This window comes from Heterobasidion irregulare, assembly GCF_000320585.1.
Source record: "Heterobasidion irregulare TC 32-1 unplaced genomic scaffold scaffold_08, whole genome shotgun sequence".
Lineage (NCBI taxonomy): Eukaryota > Fungi > Basidiomycota > Agaricomycetes > Russulales > Bondarzewiaceae > Heterobasidion > Heterobasidion irregulare.
The window spans coordinates 132487-151993 of NW_009258204.1; the positions used below are offsets into that span (position 1 = coordinate 132487).

General features: G+C 48.2%; 5 protein-coding genes across 5 annotated transcripts; 1 reads left to right on the forward strand and 4 right to left on the reverse strand.

Moving 5' to 3' along the window:
- Positions 1-2251: 2251 nt before the first annotated feature.
- Positions 2252-2614, forward strand: HETIRDRAFT_323557 (uncharacterized protein; the record flags this gene model as incomplete). Its single annotated transcript, XM_009550588.1, has 1 exon — positions 2252-2614. A coding segment is annotated over one exon (363 nt), but the record flags the coding sequence as incomplete, so codon positions are not given.
- Positions 2615-4765: 2151 nt separating this feature from the next.
- Positions 4766-6480, reverse strand: HETIRDRAFT_386709 (uncharacterized protein). Its single transcript, XM_009550589.1, has 3 exons — positions 6215-6480; positions 5364-6160; positions 4766-5303 (listed from the first exon to the last, which is right to left on the reverse strand). The coding sequence occupies exons 1-3, from the start codon at positions 6432-6434 to the stop codon at positions 5286-5288; spliced, it is 1035 nt and encodes a 344-aa protein (XP_009548884.1). The 5' UTR covers positions 6435-6480; the 3' UTR covers positions 4766-5285.
- A 1317-nt stretch (positions 6481-7797) lies between these two features.
- On the reverse strand, positions 7798-9321 carry HETIRDRAFT_435303 (uncharacterized protein; the record flags this gene model as incomplete). Its single annotated transcript, XM_009550590.1, has 1 exon — positions 7798-9321. Exon 1 carries the CDS (start codon positions 9256-9258, stop codon positions 7798-7800), a length of 1461 nt encoding a protein of 486 aa, XP_009548885.1. The 5' UTR covers positions 9259-9321.
- Positions 9322-10743: 1422 nt separating this feature from the next.
- On the reverse strand, positions 10744-14123 carry HETIRDRAFT_428469 (uncharacterized protein; the record flags this gene model as incomplete). The annotated part of the gene is made up of 4 exons (XM_009550591.1): positions 10744-12166; positions 12228-13789; positions 13861-14047; positions 14098-14123. 4 exons carry the CDS (start codon positions 14121-14123, stop codon positions 10744-10746), a joined length of 3198 nt encoding a protein of 1065 aa, XP_009548886.1.
- A 4608-nt stretch (positions 14124-18731) lies between these two features.
- On the reverse strand, positions 18732-19359 carry HETIRDRAFT_324521 (uncharacterized protein; the record flags this gene model as incomplete). The annotated part of the gene is made up of 3 exons (XM_009550592.1): positions 18732-18871; positions 18942-19050; positions 19105-19359. 3 exons carry the CDS (start codon positions 19357-19359, stop codon positions 18732-18734), a joined length of 504 nt encoding a protein of 167 aa, XP_009548887.1.
- Positions 19360-19507: the final 148 nt, after the last annotated feature.

Here is a 19507-nt window from a genome sequence, read left to right on the forward strand (position 1 = left end):
TTGGAAGAAAAAGCCTATCGTGACTCGAGGGACATAGTCAGACAATAGCCTCTGCCTATGGCACGGCGTTAAACTGCAAGTTTGCCTACCTCACGGTATTAAACTGAGTGGTCTCACAAATTGAGACATTACAAGTTATCCAGTTTGATATAGTATAAACTGTTCCTATCATGCCTCAGTGGAATCTGCGGGATAAAGTCTGGTCTAGAGCCCTATGCACATAACCGATGGATGTTCCGGCGTACAGAAACATCTTTCCCTACAGATATTCTATGTTGATGATGAAGCAGGTCCACAATGACCTAGAAAGTAAACTACTAGGAGGTGCAGAGCGCCTTAATATCGTCCACAATGACAATAAACTACAGACCATCCGGCAAGACGTTTAAACTACCATCGTGGATATATCTCGCAACCCAACAAATATATCAGCTGTGGTCTTGAGATCTATTCGTGCATGTGAATGGGCCAATTTGGAAAAGGAGTCAGACTCCTCCTTGCTCCTCACGGCGCCCTTCTAGTCTAATTCTCTTCACATCCTTGCCTCGAACCCAACACTACATGTGATATTCCCCACCATAGGCCCACGTTTATGACAAACAAACTCTGGATGCCATAAACTGCCTCACCGGAGATGAGTCCACCGTATGGGGACAATACTGCTTGGGATTTGGCTAGCAACCTCACCGGAGATGAGCTTACCATATGGGAGCGATACTACTTGGGACGACGATAGAGTAGCCTGGAGAAGTAGGCCTAAGCCTTCATAAAGCGATCAACCTACTTGTCTGTGGGCATGCTTCATCATCAAGAGAAACTAACAAGTCATGAGGATAGACGACTATCCTGGAAACACTGAGGTTTGGCCCTTGGAGAAGAAAGAAAAAGAACCTGATGACACAAACTAGAACCCACATGCTAGAGTTTCTATTCATTCACACACCACTCGCATTCATGCGCCTTTCTTGATACTGTTCCAGAGGAGGCTGGAGTAAAACCATGAAGAGGTTTACCCGCGGCAAAATAAACCTTATGGGTGAAGGAAGAACATCCTAGTGGCCCAGGGAGTGGTACCCCTACGTTATGGCCGAGAAACAAATAGCTCAACGGAGATGGAAAACTCCTAGAGAATCAAATGACGTAAGTCAGTCTTCCTCCCAGAAAACGGAGTCATGTCCCAGAAGTCGCATCTGGAGACCCATTGTTGGATCAAGAAAGCAAATTGTATATGGAGTGGCAATAAAGCACAAGACACTGTCCTACTAGGCAAATAGGACGTAGAAAGGGGGTATTGTTATGATCACGTTCTGTCGGGCCTTAACGGCAGTCTATTCCGACATGATCATCACAAATATCAAGTGGCCTCACGAGTTGAAGCGTACAACAAGGTACAGATAATAACCTTGGTCATCCACTCCCAACAGATCACCTTATCGTTGGTCGAGTATCACAAGCCATATTGCATGCGGGCATAGAATGCTGCCTTACAAACTACTCACACCCCGGGCATAAAGCTCCTAGTCTTTCCTGGCTGGAAAGAGACAAACGGAGAAGCACAAGAGTCGTTATTGAGAGAGACAACTTAGAGAATACCTACAGATACATATATGGTATTCTCACGCCCTATTTCCTAAAGTAGTATAAAAGGCCCATAGAGTAGGCTGAGGATCTTCAGTCTATTCTCTTTGTTCACTGTGGTCTTCCTACCACAGTACCTCATTCTAGTACTGTCTTCCTACAGTACTCTTTATTGCTACATCACAATACATCTCTGGCTCCTGTGCTATACGTACAGTCGAGACCATCGTTCCACCCTCTCTCTCTACGAGTGACCTAGGGAAGAACCTCCTACTCTTGGGGTTACCGAATGAGCAGTTTGTAACACCTCCAACCCTCTAAGTTCCACCATACCCTTAGGATAGTAGAGTAAGTGCCTAACAACAGAAGGTTGTTATTAATATTAGCCCAGCATATCAACAAACCCTATCTCCTGAAACCTATCCAAAGATTTCTCTATGACTAGATCTATCTGGATGCAGAGCTACAATTACATGAAAATTCCCTTATAGCCTGCCCTAATTTCAATAGCTGCATCACTATCTTTAATTCTGCAGTTGCATGCTTTTATGCTCCAAGTAATCTCTGCAGCATTAGCAATATATACCAAGAGCAAATCTAGTCAAACCCAAGCTAGTACAGGCAGTATATATGGTGCAGCACTGTCTCTATCAAAATAGATGCCAACTTACTAGGTATGCAAGGCATGGCCATTGGTATAGTGTATTTGTTATTTCCCTTTATTTTCCAAGATGTTTTTTATCCTTGTGCACTTATACAATGGTTTGTACCTATTTATAACAGACTTGACAAAATGACTGGAATATGGGTTGTCTGTCCTAAGTTTGATGCTAACAGTGCCAAGAGCATGGCTATGATCTATTCCAACTGCGTCACATGTAGAGCTTTGCTTATAGGTCCATTTGGAGAGGGCTTTTTGTCTAAGAACTTTTACTTCTTGGATTCTATTGACACTTCACAGGCTTTTTATGCATCTGGAAAATCACTCCCTTGTATTAGCTCTGGATTATATCTAATAGTGTCTCAAAGTATCTAAAAGTGTTAATAGCATCTAAAAGTGTCCAATTTTCTAATTGAAAGCAATACATTATAAGCATTGGATTGGATTTCCAAATTGGGATCCATCTTTTTCTGTAGCGAAAAAGATAGTTTCTAATTTCATGATATTAGCACTAATTCCATACTAAAAAGTCTTTAATTAGCAGCAGAAAATAGTAAGTACTACTGCTCTATTAGCAAGAAGATGCAGATATGGCATATTCTATGCTGCTTCAGCACAATTACTCTCCTTTACATATGCCTGCACCATCATCTTGTAGCTCTTTTGCTAACTTTCCAGCTGCCTTTACAAGGGACATTGGAAAAAGAGAAATATGCATTAATGCCCCCAGCCACTTTGTTAGCAGCTTAGCAGCTGCCACAAGAGGCTATGAAGACCTTGGTACCTTGGCCTTGCATATAAGATTATCAAAGTTATCATTGTTAGCTAATGCCTGCTACTAGTCAATATAGAACACAACATGTGGGTTGGGCTTAGGGATTTGCTACATGCAGCCTTGCAGACCTTGTCTATTGGTACAGTGGTCAATACTGTCTCATGTAGCACACAATTATTATTGCCATTAATATTACAATTTTTAGCACCATCTATATTATTCATTGCCTTGTCATATAGAAGATGCTCAAACTTGGTGTTCTCCTCTAGCTATTGGGCTGTGAAAAAGACAGTCATATTGGTATATAGTGCCAAAATGATATATTTGCTTACTATATAGGAAATATATGTACCAAGCATATCAAGATTATTTCCAACAATCTTGTGCTTAATTATACATAGGCATGCCATACATATACCCTTGTCCTTACTCTTTATCTTACTGGTGACTATTTGGAAAACCCCTCTCTCTTATTGGATCTTAATTATTAATAATAATTAATGATACTAATTTGAGCTAATTATAGCTAATTATTCATAATTATGTTTTTGATCAAATTTTGCAAATTAAGTAGCATTGTCTATACTAATAGAGTCCTATTGAATATTACACTCAATCATAGTTTTATATATTCTAAATCCAAATTGTGTAAGTGCCACTATTTGTTTTTTATCCTATATAAAGTGTATTAGTTATTTTCTATTAGTTGATTATCTTCTTAGCCGGCATTTAAAATAAATCCTAAAAGGCCTAACTTTTTGGGTATTTATTGACTTATTTATTTATAAGACAGAGAGAAGATAAATGTTAAATAAAGTTTGAGATGTTGAGATTGCCTATATTATGCTTACTTCTTTAGATTACCAAGTTAGTATATTAGACCTTATAGCTTAGTGGCTTAGAGCATCCGTCCCGGGTGCTTGCATACATGAGGTTGTTGGTTCAACTCTGGCAGAAGGCAAGTTTGTTATAAGGTATATTCTGTGTTTAGGTATTTAACTAGTGCTTTAATAGACATGACTCTATAAGAAGGCTATGAGAACTATGATGCTTGATTTATTATGATTTTTCCGAAATTTCAAGTTATAATCAATCCTAATAATTCCTAATTTAGGAAAATTATGTCTAATTAGAACAGGTTTAGGAGGGGGTAAGCAATTAATCTCTAATCCTAATCATTCTTAATTATGCATAAATAGAACTAATTAGAGTATAATACAAAAGAGTGATTTCCCAGATGCATGTTAATAAATATGCTGACCATTATACTAATGAATTTATATAATATATCGCATTCTGAGTGTAGCTTATAGAATACGATAATTAATTACCTAAATGGCGACAAGCTTCTGGATGGCTGGAGGTCTGGATGTGTCTGGACGACTGGGTTCCAGCGTATCAGCGCCTCTGGAGCGCAAGACTCGTGTGAATTTACCGATGCCACAACGACGAGAAATTGCTCGATGCACTTTGCTGTGCAATCCTCCGCCGCGCGGCCAACTACCGACACTGGCAGCACGGCCGACCTCGGCTCAACGTGCGGTGCACCGAGCGATGTCAGCGTACCAATTTGTATTGGTGTGGAGAAGACGAGAGGAAATCAGCGAGTTGCACTGAACTTCTCCAGCCTTCAGCTGGACTGACTGTCCGTTCCTCACTGCCAGTGGTGGACATCATGTCCTCAGCAGCCGGAATCATTCCCTGTTCTTCAGACTTGCCTACTTTCTGAACTCCCACGTTTGCTTCAAGATGGATGCATTCACCTCTTCTATTCCCTCTACGGTTGTGCACTGTTCTTTATCGATGTGCGTGTCTACACAACGGACGTTTTGTATGACATCTGGTTTCCCTATGATTTGAGGTGAAGAATACGAGGTAACTATCAACTTCGTACCCTCTCTGCTATGACCATTGTCCGTACTTGCAAACTCAGTCATATACGCGCGCCAGTAGAATATCAATGTTTACGGTGTCGTAGACTATCAAAGCAACTATGACATCTAACGAACGCGAAAGTCGTGTCTGGTGAGACTGCATCCGCATCCTCAAGGCAAGCGACCCGGAGCATGGCAGTCGAGGGGAAGGAAATAGATTAATGAAAGCATGCGAAAGGAACTGCAGAAGGACCACATTTGAGAACATCATTATACAGATGGCGATTGGCCATTACCAGCTACCGTAGGCACGATGGAAACGGCACAGGGTAGGGTATTCGGAACAGAGGAAAGGGAATGAGTGTATGAGAATCCGCGTTACTTTCAGCGTTCAATATCAGCCTGACTTGTTAGACTTCATGACATACTCTGGTCAGCTCGTAGGACAAAGCGATGAGCGGGAAGGTGGACGTACAAAAGTCTTCCTGAAAAGTTTAGCCACATCTCGGAACCCCTTCTTCACTTCTGGCCGACGGTCGGCCTCGAGGGGACGGAAGGTCTCACGTCCTTCGCGCGCTCCGAGGGCCTCGCGCACGTCGGGCTCTGATTGTGTCCGAAGGCGAAGGACATTAGGGAGAGACAAGAGCACGTTTTCCTCGGAGAGGCGATAAGACGGGGCGGTTTGGGAGAATGGGACAGGGAGAGTGGAGGGGCCAGCTCGACTGGGTGGTGAAGGCGGGGTACTCGCACGGAATTGCGGCTCCGTGCTAGACACCGATGAAGTGGGAGTGTGGGTGACGACGACCTCTGGAAGAGCAACAGCGCTCCCAGTAGCCTGTAATGCCGGGAGGTCCTCCAAAATATCTACGTCAGCACGAGAAGCCAAAAGCTTGAGGATACGACTATGGCTGTCCAAAGATTCCTGCTGCCTCTTCATCATCTCTTCCTGCCTCTCCATCATCGTGTGAAGCGAATGTATCAAAGCCTCATGCTTGTCACCTTGCTTCTTCAAGCCTTCTACCGAAGTTTGAAGACTCTCGACTGAAGTTTGAAGACTCTCGACTGTCGTCTTGACGGTGGAGAGGTCTTTACTATGTTGTACCAAAGTCCCGTTGACCTCAGCAAACCTGACGGTCATATCCGTTTTGACTGCCTGGAGCTCCCGAGCTGAATTGGTTTGGAGCGTCGAGATGTCCAATCTAAGCTGGTCAACCACACGTCTATCACGCTGAGCATCATTTTCGCCTTCTACATAGCCAAATGTGTTCGTCGCTAAGCGGTGTAGATGAGCGAGCGCCTGGACATGCACGTGGCTGATAGACTTACACGCGCGATGGTCGTCGATATTGGGAGTTTGAGCCCCATGAGAGCTGGTGCGGGCAAGACTGGCCATGTTGACTGCTTTTGAGAGGAGAATGTCGTCGACCGGCGCAGGAGAGAACGGGGTAAAGGAGGTGAGAGTGATGGAGACGTGAGTCGAGGGAGAGATCCGCATCCGGTATGCTGGGATTTTTGAAGGAGCGGAGTGCGTATTGTCTCTTTCCATATCGGACGTATCGATGAGGGGATGGCAAAATGCTGGCGGCGAGGAGCTGGTCAGTGGTCGAGGACGAACACGTTGCAGCAAGAAGTTGTGCCAGGCTGTAGCCGAGGACATGAGGCCAAGTCCATTTCATTCTCCGCGAGCCTTGCCGGCGTCTGTAAAATGCTTCCGGCTACTGATTTCTCTCAGGCTCGTCGCACTCAGTGTCGTTTGGTACACAGACAAAAGGCGAGTCGAGCATCACAATGCCTTTTTTGTCGAAGCACTGGCGCTGGCGGATAGCCTTATTGCTTCTGGCGCACAGTTGCGCTCATTATCTGAGCTCCAACACGACCCGCTGAAAATACCTCTGACTCGCAGCGATCCTCAGGCCTCACGCGTTCACGACGGACGCCGTCTCGTACACAACAAGACACAGACCCATCGATTTGGAAAATCAGCTACTTCCGTGACGGGTGAGTGGGAGATTCCAGTGAGGTTCCGCTGGGTTCCATCTCATCTCTTCCATGCCTCACTGCCTGATTGTGTTCTCTTGTGTTCTGTGTGATGACATGCGATGCCAGCGCTATGTTGCGGATGGCAATCTTGATCACCTGGATCGCTCGCTAGTAATTCACACACTCCAGTCTCTAGCACAGACCAGAAGATAGCTTCGCGTGATGCTAATCTCGAAAGCGCTGACCGGTCTCCGGACGTGCGCAGTGCTTCTGGTTGCTCCTCGAGGCAGTCGTATCACCAGCGATAATGATGTCGATGTCGAGACCGTCACCAATTGAGTCACGTATGTTCCAAGGACTCGCGCACGGCCGGTAATAGACTCCTTTTCAGGCATGCGAAAATGCGTAGGTAAATCTCTCGGAAGGGCGGCTCCTCGGCTCCTGATTGTCGATAAAGAGCCTTCTCGCGCGGGCGTCTCCCTGGCTCTTGAATGTCGATAGGGCAATCGAAAGGAAACAAGATACGATCATCTCTCACGTCGCCCAGGCCTGCAGGTCGATGATCGAAGGAACTCAGTGATCAGGTTCTCAAACATACCAGGTGACCTTTACTTCGAAATCGTCCGCGCTCTCGGCCCATAGGTGCACACCTTTCTAGAACGCGAGTAGTTGTAGATGGGGAAACAATCCTTTATCCAAGAATTTTCCATCTTGCGACACTATAGAATAGTGTTAATACCTCGTTTAGCGTGGATGACTGACATAACGTTAGCATAGACGGGGTCAATTGATTTTCAGTCTCAACATCCGCTCTGGGTCCAACGATCACTACAGTAGAGACAAATGGCAGAGAAAATTCGTACAACACACAGGTCCATCGACCATCCTACATCATCAAACAAGTCACACTAATACATGTCCTGAGATCGTCACCTGAACGTCCTCCCGACACCATTACACAGATCGCATCGCTCCTCGAACAAGAGAAAAGTAACTGCGCCGCGCCCGCTGCATTTCCAACAAAGCTGGCCACCCAATCGAGGGTCCCCGGGGCGCATCACTACCGCACCAGGAGGAGGAATGGATCCCCACCCAACGAGCTGCGTTCGCGGCGGAGGAGAGTACACATGAGGCGGTGGAGGGTGCGGAGACGACGAGGGCATATGCTGGGGTGGAGGCGGATGCGGGGGCGGAGAGTGCATGGGAGCGGTGGGAGGCGGCTGAGACGCGATGCGCCGGTGATAATCGGCGTGGTGCGACGAGGATGCGGCGGAGAACTGCGGCGGCCTGAACACGGGCAAGGGCCGCTGGTACGTCTGCCGCTTGTTCGAGGACGCGGAGGTGGAGGCGGAGATGGGGTCCCAGGGCATGTAGACGAGCGCGCCGGTGAAAGGCTTGGCATGCTTTTCCCAGCACTTGCGGCACGGGTGCGAGGGATCGAAGTTCTTGTACCCTGTATTCTTGCCTACGAGACACAAAGATGCGTGCGTAAGAAAAGCGCCCTCGATCGAACGGGCAGTTTCGCTCGTTTTTGCTTCGCCAGCGAAAGCGAAATAGATATCAAGGGGGGACTGCTCACATTTCGTGCATTCATGGCCCGCAGGGTACACGAGCACCTGCCCCTTATTGAGCAGCGGATGCCCAGGCACTGGCGTTTGCGTCGGCCGCCCGTCATTCTCCATAGTAGTCGGCCGTCTTCCAGGCGGGTTCCCAGGCGGAGGCGCATAGCGAGGACCACTGGCGCTCGCCTCATTCGTCGACGTGCTCTCTGCGTCGGCCACGGGCGCCTCGGCGCCCGCAGCGTAGAAGTCACGGGCAAAGTCGGAGAGCGGCGTGGTCGGCGAGGCAGGCGCGGCGGAAGCGTGCACGTCGGAGCCGGAGCGCCTGCGAGAGAGAGTGGGCGGCGCGAGGGTGGCGGGGGTTCCTGTCGAGTTGCGCGAGAGCGGGTGCATTGGTGGAGGAGCCCATTGAGAGTGGGACTGGGGATGGGGATGTGGCGGATTTGGGTTCGGCGTGCCGGTGAAGTATGGTTGTTGCTGAGGAGGAGGAAGTGAAGGGGCTTGTTGGAAGGGCCTGCGAGGTCCAATGTCGACCGTGGTTTCGCCGACGTTTATGTCGGGTGCTGGAGTGTATGCCGGAGGGGCTTCTTCGCTAATGGATGTGGAGGGTGCAGGGAGATCAGTGTCTAGTTGTCCGAGTTGAGAAGTAGATGAGTTCTGGGAGGTTGTAGGCGGTGGCCGGCCTGCTGGAGGAGGATAGTAGGTGTCTGAGCGTTGCGGGGTGACATGTGGTATGTGCGAGGATGTGAGGGCTTGGATCGAGGATGTCGCAGATGCTCCTGTGGGCTGAGGGGTGACGGTAGGCGTCCGGAATGGATTGCGCGAGGACATTGGGATTGTCTAGGAGCAGACGAGGAGGTAGATGGTGGTCGAGAGTGGGGAGCGATAGCCTACTACATGGACCGTCGGCGTGCGCAGCGACCCAGGAATAGCATTGCTGAGAACAGCCCGCCTTGCTCCCGCCATGCCCGAACCCTAACCTTGCACGCATCGTCACTGCATCGACAAAACATCCGCGATAAATGTTGCATGACTGAGCTGCACACATCCTGTCCTCAACCTCAACCTCATCGAGCGCATGCCTTTGGTCCTCAAATCCTATCCATACCCAGTTCGCAAAGCACGCCAATCCAACAGCTGCACTAACGTCCCCCTTCAGGTAAGGCTTTCGCATATATAGCGCTAATTTGGCCGCTGTCCGCAGAGGCATCACCACAGAGACCTCCCTGCGTAAATCAACGCACGCTTTCGCTCCGAAGGTTCCGCAGTTATGTGGATCTGGTCGGTTCGACTAGTCAATCATCGCGCACACGCTTAAGCGCTCCGCGCGCTCTACATCGATGCACAGCTGATCCTATGCCCCCTAGACAGATGCGACAATAGCGACACCATACCGCACTGTTCTCCCTATCTCTCCTGTGGCGTTACGAGTGACGGCTGACACTAGTTTCCCGAAGACAGCAACGTTGACGATTCTTCTTCAACCTCCGACGTGGTCTCCGGATATCCGTATCTGACTGCTGACACTGGTATCAAGGTGATACAGGTGTTATTCATGATAAGAGGCAATGTGTCGTTTGGCCGAGGAGAAATAATATGGCCGCGAAAGGCATCGAAAATGAAAAGAATGTCTGCACAAACCCTGGATACCATCGCCATCCCTGATTACTCGAAGTAGAACTGCGTGGCAAGCGTGCGCCCAGCGACAAATGATTCCACCCGTTTCCGGGAACAAGCATAGAACTTTGCATCAAAAATCTGCATGGATAGTGAGTTGCCTATGCAAAATTTGGATGTCTTCGTCGAAAAAAATATTCTGGCTTTTGGGATGCGATGCTGTCTCCTCAGAAACTTTTCTGCTGATCTAGCACATGATATTTCAGACGGACGTCAAGTGAGTGAAGAGCTATGTATACATGCCTGTGTTGCAAGCGACGCTGGTTTTTTGGTCGCTGTCAAGAGCACTGGCAACAATATCGCTTGTAGCTTTTCCATGCTGAACGAGGCAACTTGAAGCGCGACATGGCATTTCAAACTGGCAGCGTTCATCGCAAAAAAAAAGTGATTCAATAGAGCAAGAGACAAGTGACAAGGAAGAACTGGCAAAACGGCTCCTGGAGTGAGGACCCTAGATGATTGTCTGTTCCTACCTTGCTTGCTCTGTTCAAAACGTCGTCCTCATATCTCCTATTCTAATACCGCTTGGCAGCACGAACTATGAATCGATATAGGACAAAAGGAAAGAGAGAGAAATGATTCATATGGGTTATTTGGGACATTTCTTCGGCGCCGTCTATATGCCTAGGGCTCACGGCCTCACAAATTGCCTGAATTCGTCGCATCCCCATCCGCTCCATCATGTTGTTGTAGCTTCTCTAAAAGTGGACCGAACAGACCAACGGCATCCTGATCTATGAAGTGGAGTGCCATCGCGTCACGGGTCGCGACAATATCTTCGTGCAGCGAAGCCGTCGCGCGATGCGGATGAGATGAGATGATCTCGAGTGTATACTGGACCATCGGCGAGATGAATATGTCTGTGGGATCATAAACACCTTGAGCTCTCCATGCCTCGAGGACGAACGTCCATGTCAATTCTTCGTCAACATTGAGCGGGCTGATCGATCTCTGACGGAGGCCGGCCATGGAAGGGCTGACAATGATATATATCAAGCGAGACCACAGATCTCCCTTGTACGATCCGAGATGGTTTGAGCCTTCGTATAACTCGGGATATAATGGGATAGTGTCGTGTCCATCTCCTGCATAGAGCGTGCATAGCTTTTTTGCGATGTTAATGCACCTCTTGATGTGTCCGTAGCTATTGATGGCTTCGTGCCATTGATCGGCCTGCGCAAGAGAGCAGATGATATCTAGATATCGTATGTCTCGGTCATAGTCAAGGGAATCATCTAGGATATGTAAATCAGGCATGTCTGTCGCATGCTTCGTAGTCGCAGAAAGGAAGAGAGAGGCACAGAAATTTTGACAGAAGTGTTTAGCTTGAAGGATGTCCGTCCATGGTAACGGGTCTCTCAACCAGGGGCGCAGCCGGTGGGCCAGCTTTAGGGCAGAGTGACACACGCGTGAAGCAGGGTGCTGCATGCCCCAAGAGATGACATCGAAAAGCCGGGCCCTGAAATCGGTAGCCGGGTGTGTGTTAAGGTCTAGGATATCGTATAGAATCAGGAGACCATCTGCAATTGCGAGAGCGTTGCTGGACCGAGTGTGTCGAGAAATAGTCACGATATCAAGTACCTTCTCAGATAAACGATGGCTTTCCAGTGAAGATGGATCTAAAACTCCCCGCGTGTGCGAGTTAGTGCCGCGCGAAATCGGGTGGTCATTATGTTCTGCTGGTCGTCCATATGGCCCCTGTTCCATGTACCACTGGTATCGCGACTTGATACTGGCAGGACATGCCATTAATACTTTGAGTCGCAGAGCAGATGCGGAATACTCGAAACCTGAAGCTTGAAAGTTGAGTTTTTTAAATAAGTGGGCTTGCCTACGTTCATCTGACCTGATGTTCGAAGGAATCCTCAGGAAACGGATGCTGTGGATGACATAGTGAAAATGGGGATTCTCAACCAGAAGCTGCATTAGGGGATCCAGTAATTTCAATGCATATGATTCTCTTTCGGCATCCGGCGAGTTTTGTCTGGAACTGGACGGCGCAATAGGCATGACTGTAACCAGTTGGTCAAAGACAGATAATAGGATCATTCCAACTTCATGACTATAAGAACAAAAAACCTGATGAACAAGCCGAATACCTCATAGTCATGGAGAAAACTCACTCGTTAGTCGAATGTATGAGAGGGGCTTCATGTATTGACTGACCCATGAGAAGTCCCGCTGCTAAGAGGCAGTTCGCTAAGATTTGCTTCGGTAGATATTCGCGAGGTAACAATGTCAAGATCACGTTCACTGCTGCATCCTTCGGTTTCATGGCCTCGCGGAGCTGTGGGTTGCTGAGACAATGGATCAGGGCATGGGAGAACCAGTGGAGGAGGCCATCCGAAACTTGAGATACGTCCGACAACGCCCATCCATTGTGTGTATCGGCTAGTGGATCATTAGATTCCAGCCACGAATAAAACGTGCGCTTTAGAATGTCACAGATGAACTTGAGATCCGCATCTGGTGGTTGGAAGTTCTCGAGTAGCTGTCGAAAATCATTTGAAGTGTGGTCTCCAGGATGGAACAATCTTTGATATCCACGCCCATCAACTGGGTCATTGAATGGCCAACGATTGTCGTCAGTGGGAGTAAAGGGTCTTGCAAAATAGAGGTGAAGCAAGGCCTTCCCAGAAATAAGAGCTCTCTCTTCGGCTGCGGCGACCAACTGGATTCTTCCATGCTGACTTTGGTCGAAGCAATCGGCGAAGGTGTCGAGTATCTGCACTAGAGCGGCTAAGACATTGATCTCGACAGGCCACTGTTCGATTTCTGGGACCATATGAGCCGCAGCGGTGATGATGCCCAAATCTGTGGATGCCTCTAAAGTCCATGCAACCGCTATAGCATCTAAGGATTGGCCCATCCAGGGTGCAAGCCCCCCTGTTTTACGCAAGAAGATGAACTGAACGATGCGGGTGCTGTATTCTGTGATGGAGATTGTGAGCCTGGACAACGTCTGCAGCGTATATACTATGATGTGACGAATTGACAAGGCAATGATGAGGATGCCTCTCGTCAATGCGAGCCGATATAGTCTTGTCGAATGATAGAAAGCGACGTCCTGTCTTGCATACCGTGCAGATCGATCTATGACACCGAAAATCAAACGAAGGAATTTCGAGGTAGGAGTTTGGAATGGACAGTCGGGGTACGCCAAGGAAGATAAAACAATAAAGACATAGAACATGATTCCGAAAGACGTTGCGACAATGAGGATGATAGAAACGGTATGTTGGAGACTCCATATGAATGCCGAAAGACCAATACCGAAGAGCATGAGCGACATCTGCAGCAGTATCGGCAACGATTCCATCACCGTATCGAAGTGCCACGCCTCAAAAGCGATTGTCTTCCGTTGTCTGGACCTACCGCGAGCGTCAATAGACCCAGTCCTTCGAATACCCGCGTAATCGCTAAGCCATTGTTTCCCAAGCATTGCACCTAGAGCAGCAAGGAGGCTCGCCATGAGACTCGCATATAGCAGGCTTTGAACCCAAACGACTGTGGAATCGGGACCATTCCACACTGGCAAATCTGTGCTCTGAGTGGTAAATGCGCTGTTGTTCAATGTATGGACCAAAATCATCAGCAGGGCTTGAGTCTCATCGTTGGGATCTGGGCTGAGATCGGATTGCATGCCAGAGATGAAGGCTGTGCTGACCGCGGAGAAGAGGCCTGACTATTGAACCATCGAGAAAATCATACAGTTCATCATAGTTCAGTCACAGTCAGAAAAAAGCAGTCGCTCACAAAGATAAGGACGATATCGAGATCACCGTTTCGTTTTCTAAGGAATTCGTCGTCATACTCCTTGGCTTCATTTTTGTAACTTGTCCAAAATCGAGTATGGACATGGGTTTCGTCACGATATTCCATCGTCGGCTTCTCTAATGCGTGCAGAATCTGTTGAAGGAGCTGTTCGGTCGTAGCGCTGGACCTAGCATCACACAATGAGTAGAAGAATTTCTCCATAATCACAGAACTCACCGACTTGATCCCTCACTTTGTGCCATCGGATAGGACAAACAATGTAGACACAGTGACCACTCAGCGGAGGGTGTAGAGAAAGAAGTGAGATAGATGCCCCGAGATCACACAAATAAAGATCAGTGCGCATGGTAACATCACGACGGCGTCTGGTCCCGGAAATCGTGTTCCGAAACCGCCACCCTTAAGCTCCCAGCTGCCAACTATCGCAGCCACAAAGCAACTCCAAGGGGAAAGAAGCTGTCAGATGAGAGCGAGTGTCGATTTGTCCTAGTATGAGAGTGGTTGTCGATTTATCTCTGTGTGGAAGAAAGAACAACGCCGAAACGCATCTCAGCCATATTCGTTCAAAAATGATGGCGCTCATTCGAAGGGGCGTAATGAGCGCCTCGATATGGAGACAATTGAGTTCGTTACGTCTGTTAGGAGATCGAATATGCGTCATCATCCTTCGATATCATTGAAAACTAATTTCGTGATGCAGGTGCGGCATAGCCTTGCCATGAGACGCGCTTTGAATTTGAGCTTCTGCGGACCTTCTGCATATAAAAGACTCTTTCTTCAACTCTTTCGCACGACAGCGCACACGTTGACCCTGCTATACGGCTTTCTAAGTATAAATGCTTTCAGCAATAAGAATGAACACAACTGACGGTCTATGACGCATTTTACCACATACCGTGAAATATTTTGAGTTGCATTCTCTTCTTAGACGGATTGCCATTGCCGAGAGGTATAGTGGTGGTAGTGAATATGGAGGGAAGCAAGCGCGGGGTCATGCGTTATCTTCATCATCACAAGCCTCACCTCGCCATAGTGTCACTAACACGGGGATGGGCAGAGAAGATCCTCTGAGGATATAGGCGCACGTAGCTAACCTTACTCTTAGTCTGTTTAGGCTCAAGACTCAAAAGCTTCAGACTTGTGAACAGACGTCTGGTAGGCAGACATAACGTGTCGGCAAATGTCTGACAAGTCCGGTTCAAGAGCAGAATTTGGCCTGATGCAAATTCATGTCTAGAGCAAAGTAAATTTAGAATAGTTGAGAATGACAATGAAGGGCGAACCGCAAGTCATGATTGCGGGGGCGAGACCTGCTGCACGGTGCCGCCTACATGCGGCATTTGTATGGGCAAGTAATGATGAACATGTCACTGAGGAGTGCATTGAAAACACCGGCCTTTGACGAGCCTATGTTTCCCTTGATGAACAAAGCAAGGATGCAAAAAGACACGCACGGCGTTCCCTGTAAGCCCCAGCAACCTCGATCGCATTATCCTTCCCCCGATGGCATGTTTATTGCCACACAATGTTCTCCATTGCATCCTCCGACGACATCTCATTATTACACATGATATTCCATGAGGGCACTCGACGTGGCCGAATGGATCCACTAATTACTTGGCTTGTATCACAAAGAGCAAGTTGTGTGACAAAACATTACTCGAGTAGAGAGGTTGACATCAAAGCTCGTCGAGGTCGACAAAAGTAGATAAGCGAGTAGGCCGAAGTCTATAGAGTTGATATGATGTCTTATTTGTGCTCGATAGACAATATCTGGATGTCAGGGGCTAGATATATCCGGATGCAGCAGAGACAAAGACTTGGATGATGAGAGATGTGCTGAAGCACAGAGTAGAGCTCCTGTGAAATTCTCCTAGCGATAGGACTAGCTCAGAACAGGCCTCGCTCTCTTCGGCAACGCCCGGACTCAGATCTTAAGATCGCAGATACACGACCGCTTCACAGTACAAACTTTGATGAAACAGAGCAGTCGCTAGGTGCTAGGTGTGAACAAAATTGTTCAAGGTAGTGAGTAGATAAGCCCTTGCGCATACAGCCCTAATCATCATTGTAGAGTGAAGTGTGATGGAGCCTCTGAGTTGTCCTCTTTAGGCCCACCTACTATATGTCTGTCCGGCACAATCTCAACCCCATCCCAAATTACCTTCACCTTCCCATATAATCGATTGAGTGACATTGAAACACGATTGCACCCTCTGAAGTCCACACATTACGATGGTATGTTTACTGCTTCACGCATCTCCAGTAGCAATCCGAGTACATGCGATCGGTATATCTCAGAATCCTCGATCGGTCGGCTTGTAATGCCGAGTGTTTTTAGAAAAGGAAGAGGTATTTTCCTGAGAAAAGCACGTTCTCGCCGGCTGGTGGTGACAAGGCGACAAGTAGGTTGATCACGACATTACATTCGTGCCACACGAAAGTTTCCACAGATCTGAAAGCACTGAGACATTGTGACCATTCCGAGCATCCATGAGTTCGAAAAAAGGTGTGATAACGGAGGTGTTTGGACAGCTGCCAGCAAAAGTTGAGAGGCGAAAGCGTATCTGTAGCTCAGTCATAGGAAAGGTAGGCAGGAAAATCCTGAGGATCGATAGGGAAAGGAAGTGGATTGGGTGGAAATTCGGTATTCCCACGAGATTCTTTCCAAGCGTAGCACGGCAAGGTTTTTCTCCCCGGAATGCGAGACGGACTATCTAGAATGAAGCTCGAAATAAGGTACACGACTCCGTTGAATCGGTGTACAGTCCCCTTTAGAGCATTTATGACGCCATCAAGACCTTTGGAATCGATTGGGACAAGTCGAGGAATGTTGACGTGGAGACACACTAGTGAGGGCAAACGCAGGTTGTCAAATAGTGTGTCCATACAGAGGGTACCGTGATCGCGAGAACTTGCGAGGAGGACCTGAAGATGTGGCAAAGTCAAGGGCTCTATGCCGACATCTGATTGCGGAGTGTCTCCTATCTCTTGTATGTCTGCCGTCCGTAGTTCTGGAGTCCTTCGCAGCAGGTGACATATTGTGACAGGTGTCGTCCTGCCTGTGAGGACGAGGTGATCTAACGAGGGCAATGCATCGCCCGTGTCTTCGATTCGAGATCCGTTTCCCAGAATGAGCTGATGGTTTCGAACAGCATCGCAGGCAAGAGTGCGTGATTACCAGAGGGGTACCTGTGACCTCCGATCCACAACTGCTCTAGTGAAGGAATATGACCGATCAAGCATCCTAAAAGATTCTCGACAGGCGAAGTGCTGCCGATGATCTCCAATGACCGGATGCGCTGCCAGATGGATATGATCAGGTCCTGTCGGTTGTCACGGTCGCGCAATTCTACAATGATGTGCATAGGCCGATGACTTTCCCTGTCAATAAAGAGTGGAACCAGCCCCTTTGCCAAGTTCTTCGAGATACGAGTCCATAATTAGGAATAGCGAAGCGCAACTTGACGCCACCGGTGGCAAACATAGGCGAGCCGCATCCATAACAGGCAGCGACTGAGTGTCAAAGTGGGTGTGCCAAAGGGGTCCAGGGATCGAGGCATAGGGTAAAAATCTTTTCCGAGACCTCGTTTGGGAGTTGAGCGATATGAAGCAGCGCATTGCCTCGAAGCGCGGCAACGATAGTTCCGTTTTCCTCCCCCGTAGTAATCGTTTGTGAGGGGTGAACTACATCAGGCAGTTCGTACAAATGGGTCCGAGCAACGGGTGTTATCCACCATCTGATCATCTACGTCGTCCATCATGCAGACGCCGCTAATCGCACACACACTGCACGAAGATCATCAACGCGTTGATGTCAATCTGATCCGATCAGAAAAATAACGAATTCACCTCGGATTATGGACACCTTTGAAGAATAGGACACAACGCCCCTCATGGAAACTGGAGACATCACCTACATCTTCACCCAATCAGCCCAACAATCTAAGAGCCTCAGTCCTGCGGGTAGGCGTCCCGCGCAATCCCAGCTGACCTCTACTATGTGACTATGTAGGCGATAGGGTTGATCGAGTTCTAAAAAATTGCGTTAAACGTCTTCCAATCAGGGACGGGACAATGTATCAGTAGTATTTGCGCCCACTGTTGACGTCGAAGCTTGAAATTTTATGAGCATAGTCACCGCAATTGTGCTGAGTAATGCGTCCCACCCATAACGAACTACTAAGTTCAGAATCATCGGAATAAGCTAAGAACGGCTGTAAACACTGAGCATCAAGGTCTGTACCTCCTCTAGGAACAGATGTGGAGATGGCTTGAGAGATATCATCGAGAAGAACTCAAAGATCATCTGCAATGCTTCGTTCAACAGTCGATCGATGATCGGCAGCACGTTGCGGCGCCATCTTAATCAAGCAAAGCGGCACCTATCCAATTTCTGCATCGCATTCGATTATGCCGGCATCGCTGGTTGATAGGATGAGAAGATGCCGAAGACGAGGGTCTAAGACTTGTTAACTATGATAGCACAAGACAGATTCTGTAGCTTACAATTCGACCTTCAACACAGCCAAGGGCTCCAAGCGACCTCGGATAGTTAATTACAGCAGCTCACAAAACCCTTGTGCTTCAAACCAAGTCGACGTCATCCTGAGCGCCTATTGTAAGCGCCAGTGTACACCGAATGACAAAGTCCTTGCTATTTTGTTTGTTGACTCCTCGGGCCAGGCGAATCAGTTTCTTCGAGTTGATCAGAGGAAAATAATGATCATACATTGTCCCGTATCCTACATGTAACCGGCCAAGCACGTTTCTCTGCTATCGTAACGTCCTTTCCACCTTCCGAAAATGTATCCAAGATATCTTCGAGTCTATGAACGTAAACTTTGGATTTATGCCTTTGTTTCATCCTCTTTGATAGGTGCATTGGGGATAGGATGCAAATGAAGAGGCGCAGCCTTGTCGATTGACGTCTGGTACAGGTATGTAATGCGTCGGCGGTCGCCTTGCTCGTCGGGCTCAACGGCAGGGTCTTGTTCAACGCTAATGATGATAGCAATACACAGTCAATATGCATGGTATCCATGCAAAAGACAGCGAACCGACGAACCGGCCATTGAAAGTAACGTAGTTGAGCTGCTGCATGGGTGCTGCACGCACGCGGAATCTGAGCGAACGTGTAACAACAAAAAACCCACTGACGAGGCCAGCCTTGTTAAGATCTGTCAGCAAAACAGGGAGAGAGTGATGAGAGGAACTGTTTACCTCCTTCCCCGTCAGCCCTTCCCCCTCCTTGGGAACCTCAATCGAATTCTCCCATTTCACGTCCACGCGTTGAGCGCCCCTCCACCGCTGCGCAATCTCTTCCCTCGCGTCCTCCCTTGTCATCTTCTTTTCATTGTTATACATCTCTACATTCGGCGAAAAGAACGCGTCAATCGCAGCGTTAAAGGCATCTTCGGATGCAGCTGCGTAGATTACTTGGAAGTGGGACTGCGTCCACTCTGTTAGAGTGCTCATCGTGGAAGCAGCAGTAGACATGACACGAGCGCAGAAGTGTTCTGCAGCGAAGTTGATGGACGGTATATGATGCAAGCGCGAAAGGATGAGAGAGCGTTGGCACAGCCTGAGGGTCATTCGGAGCGAGGACGCGAAGGCTATGCGAGTC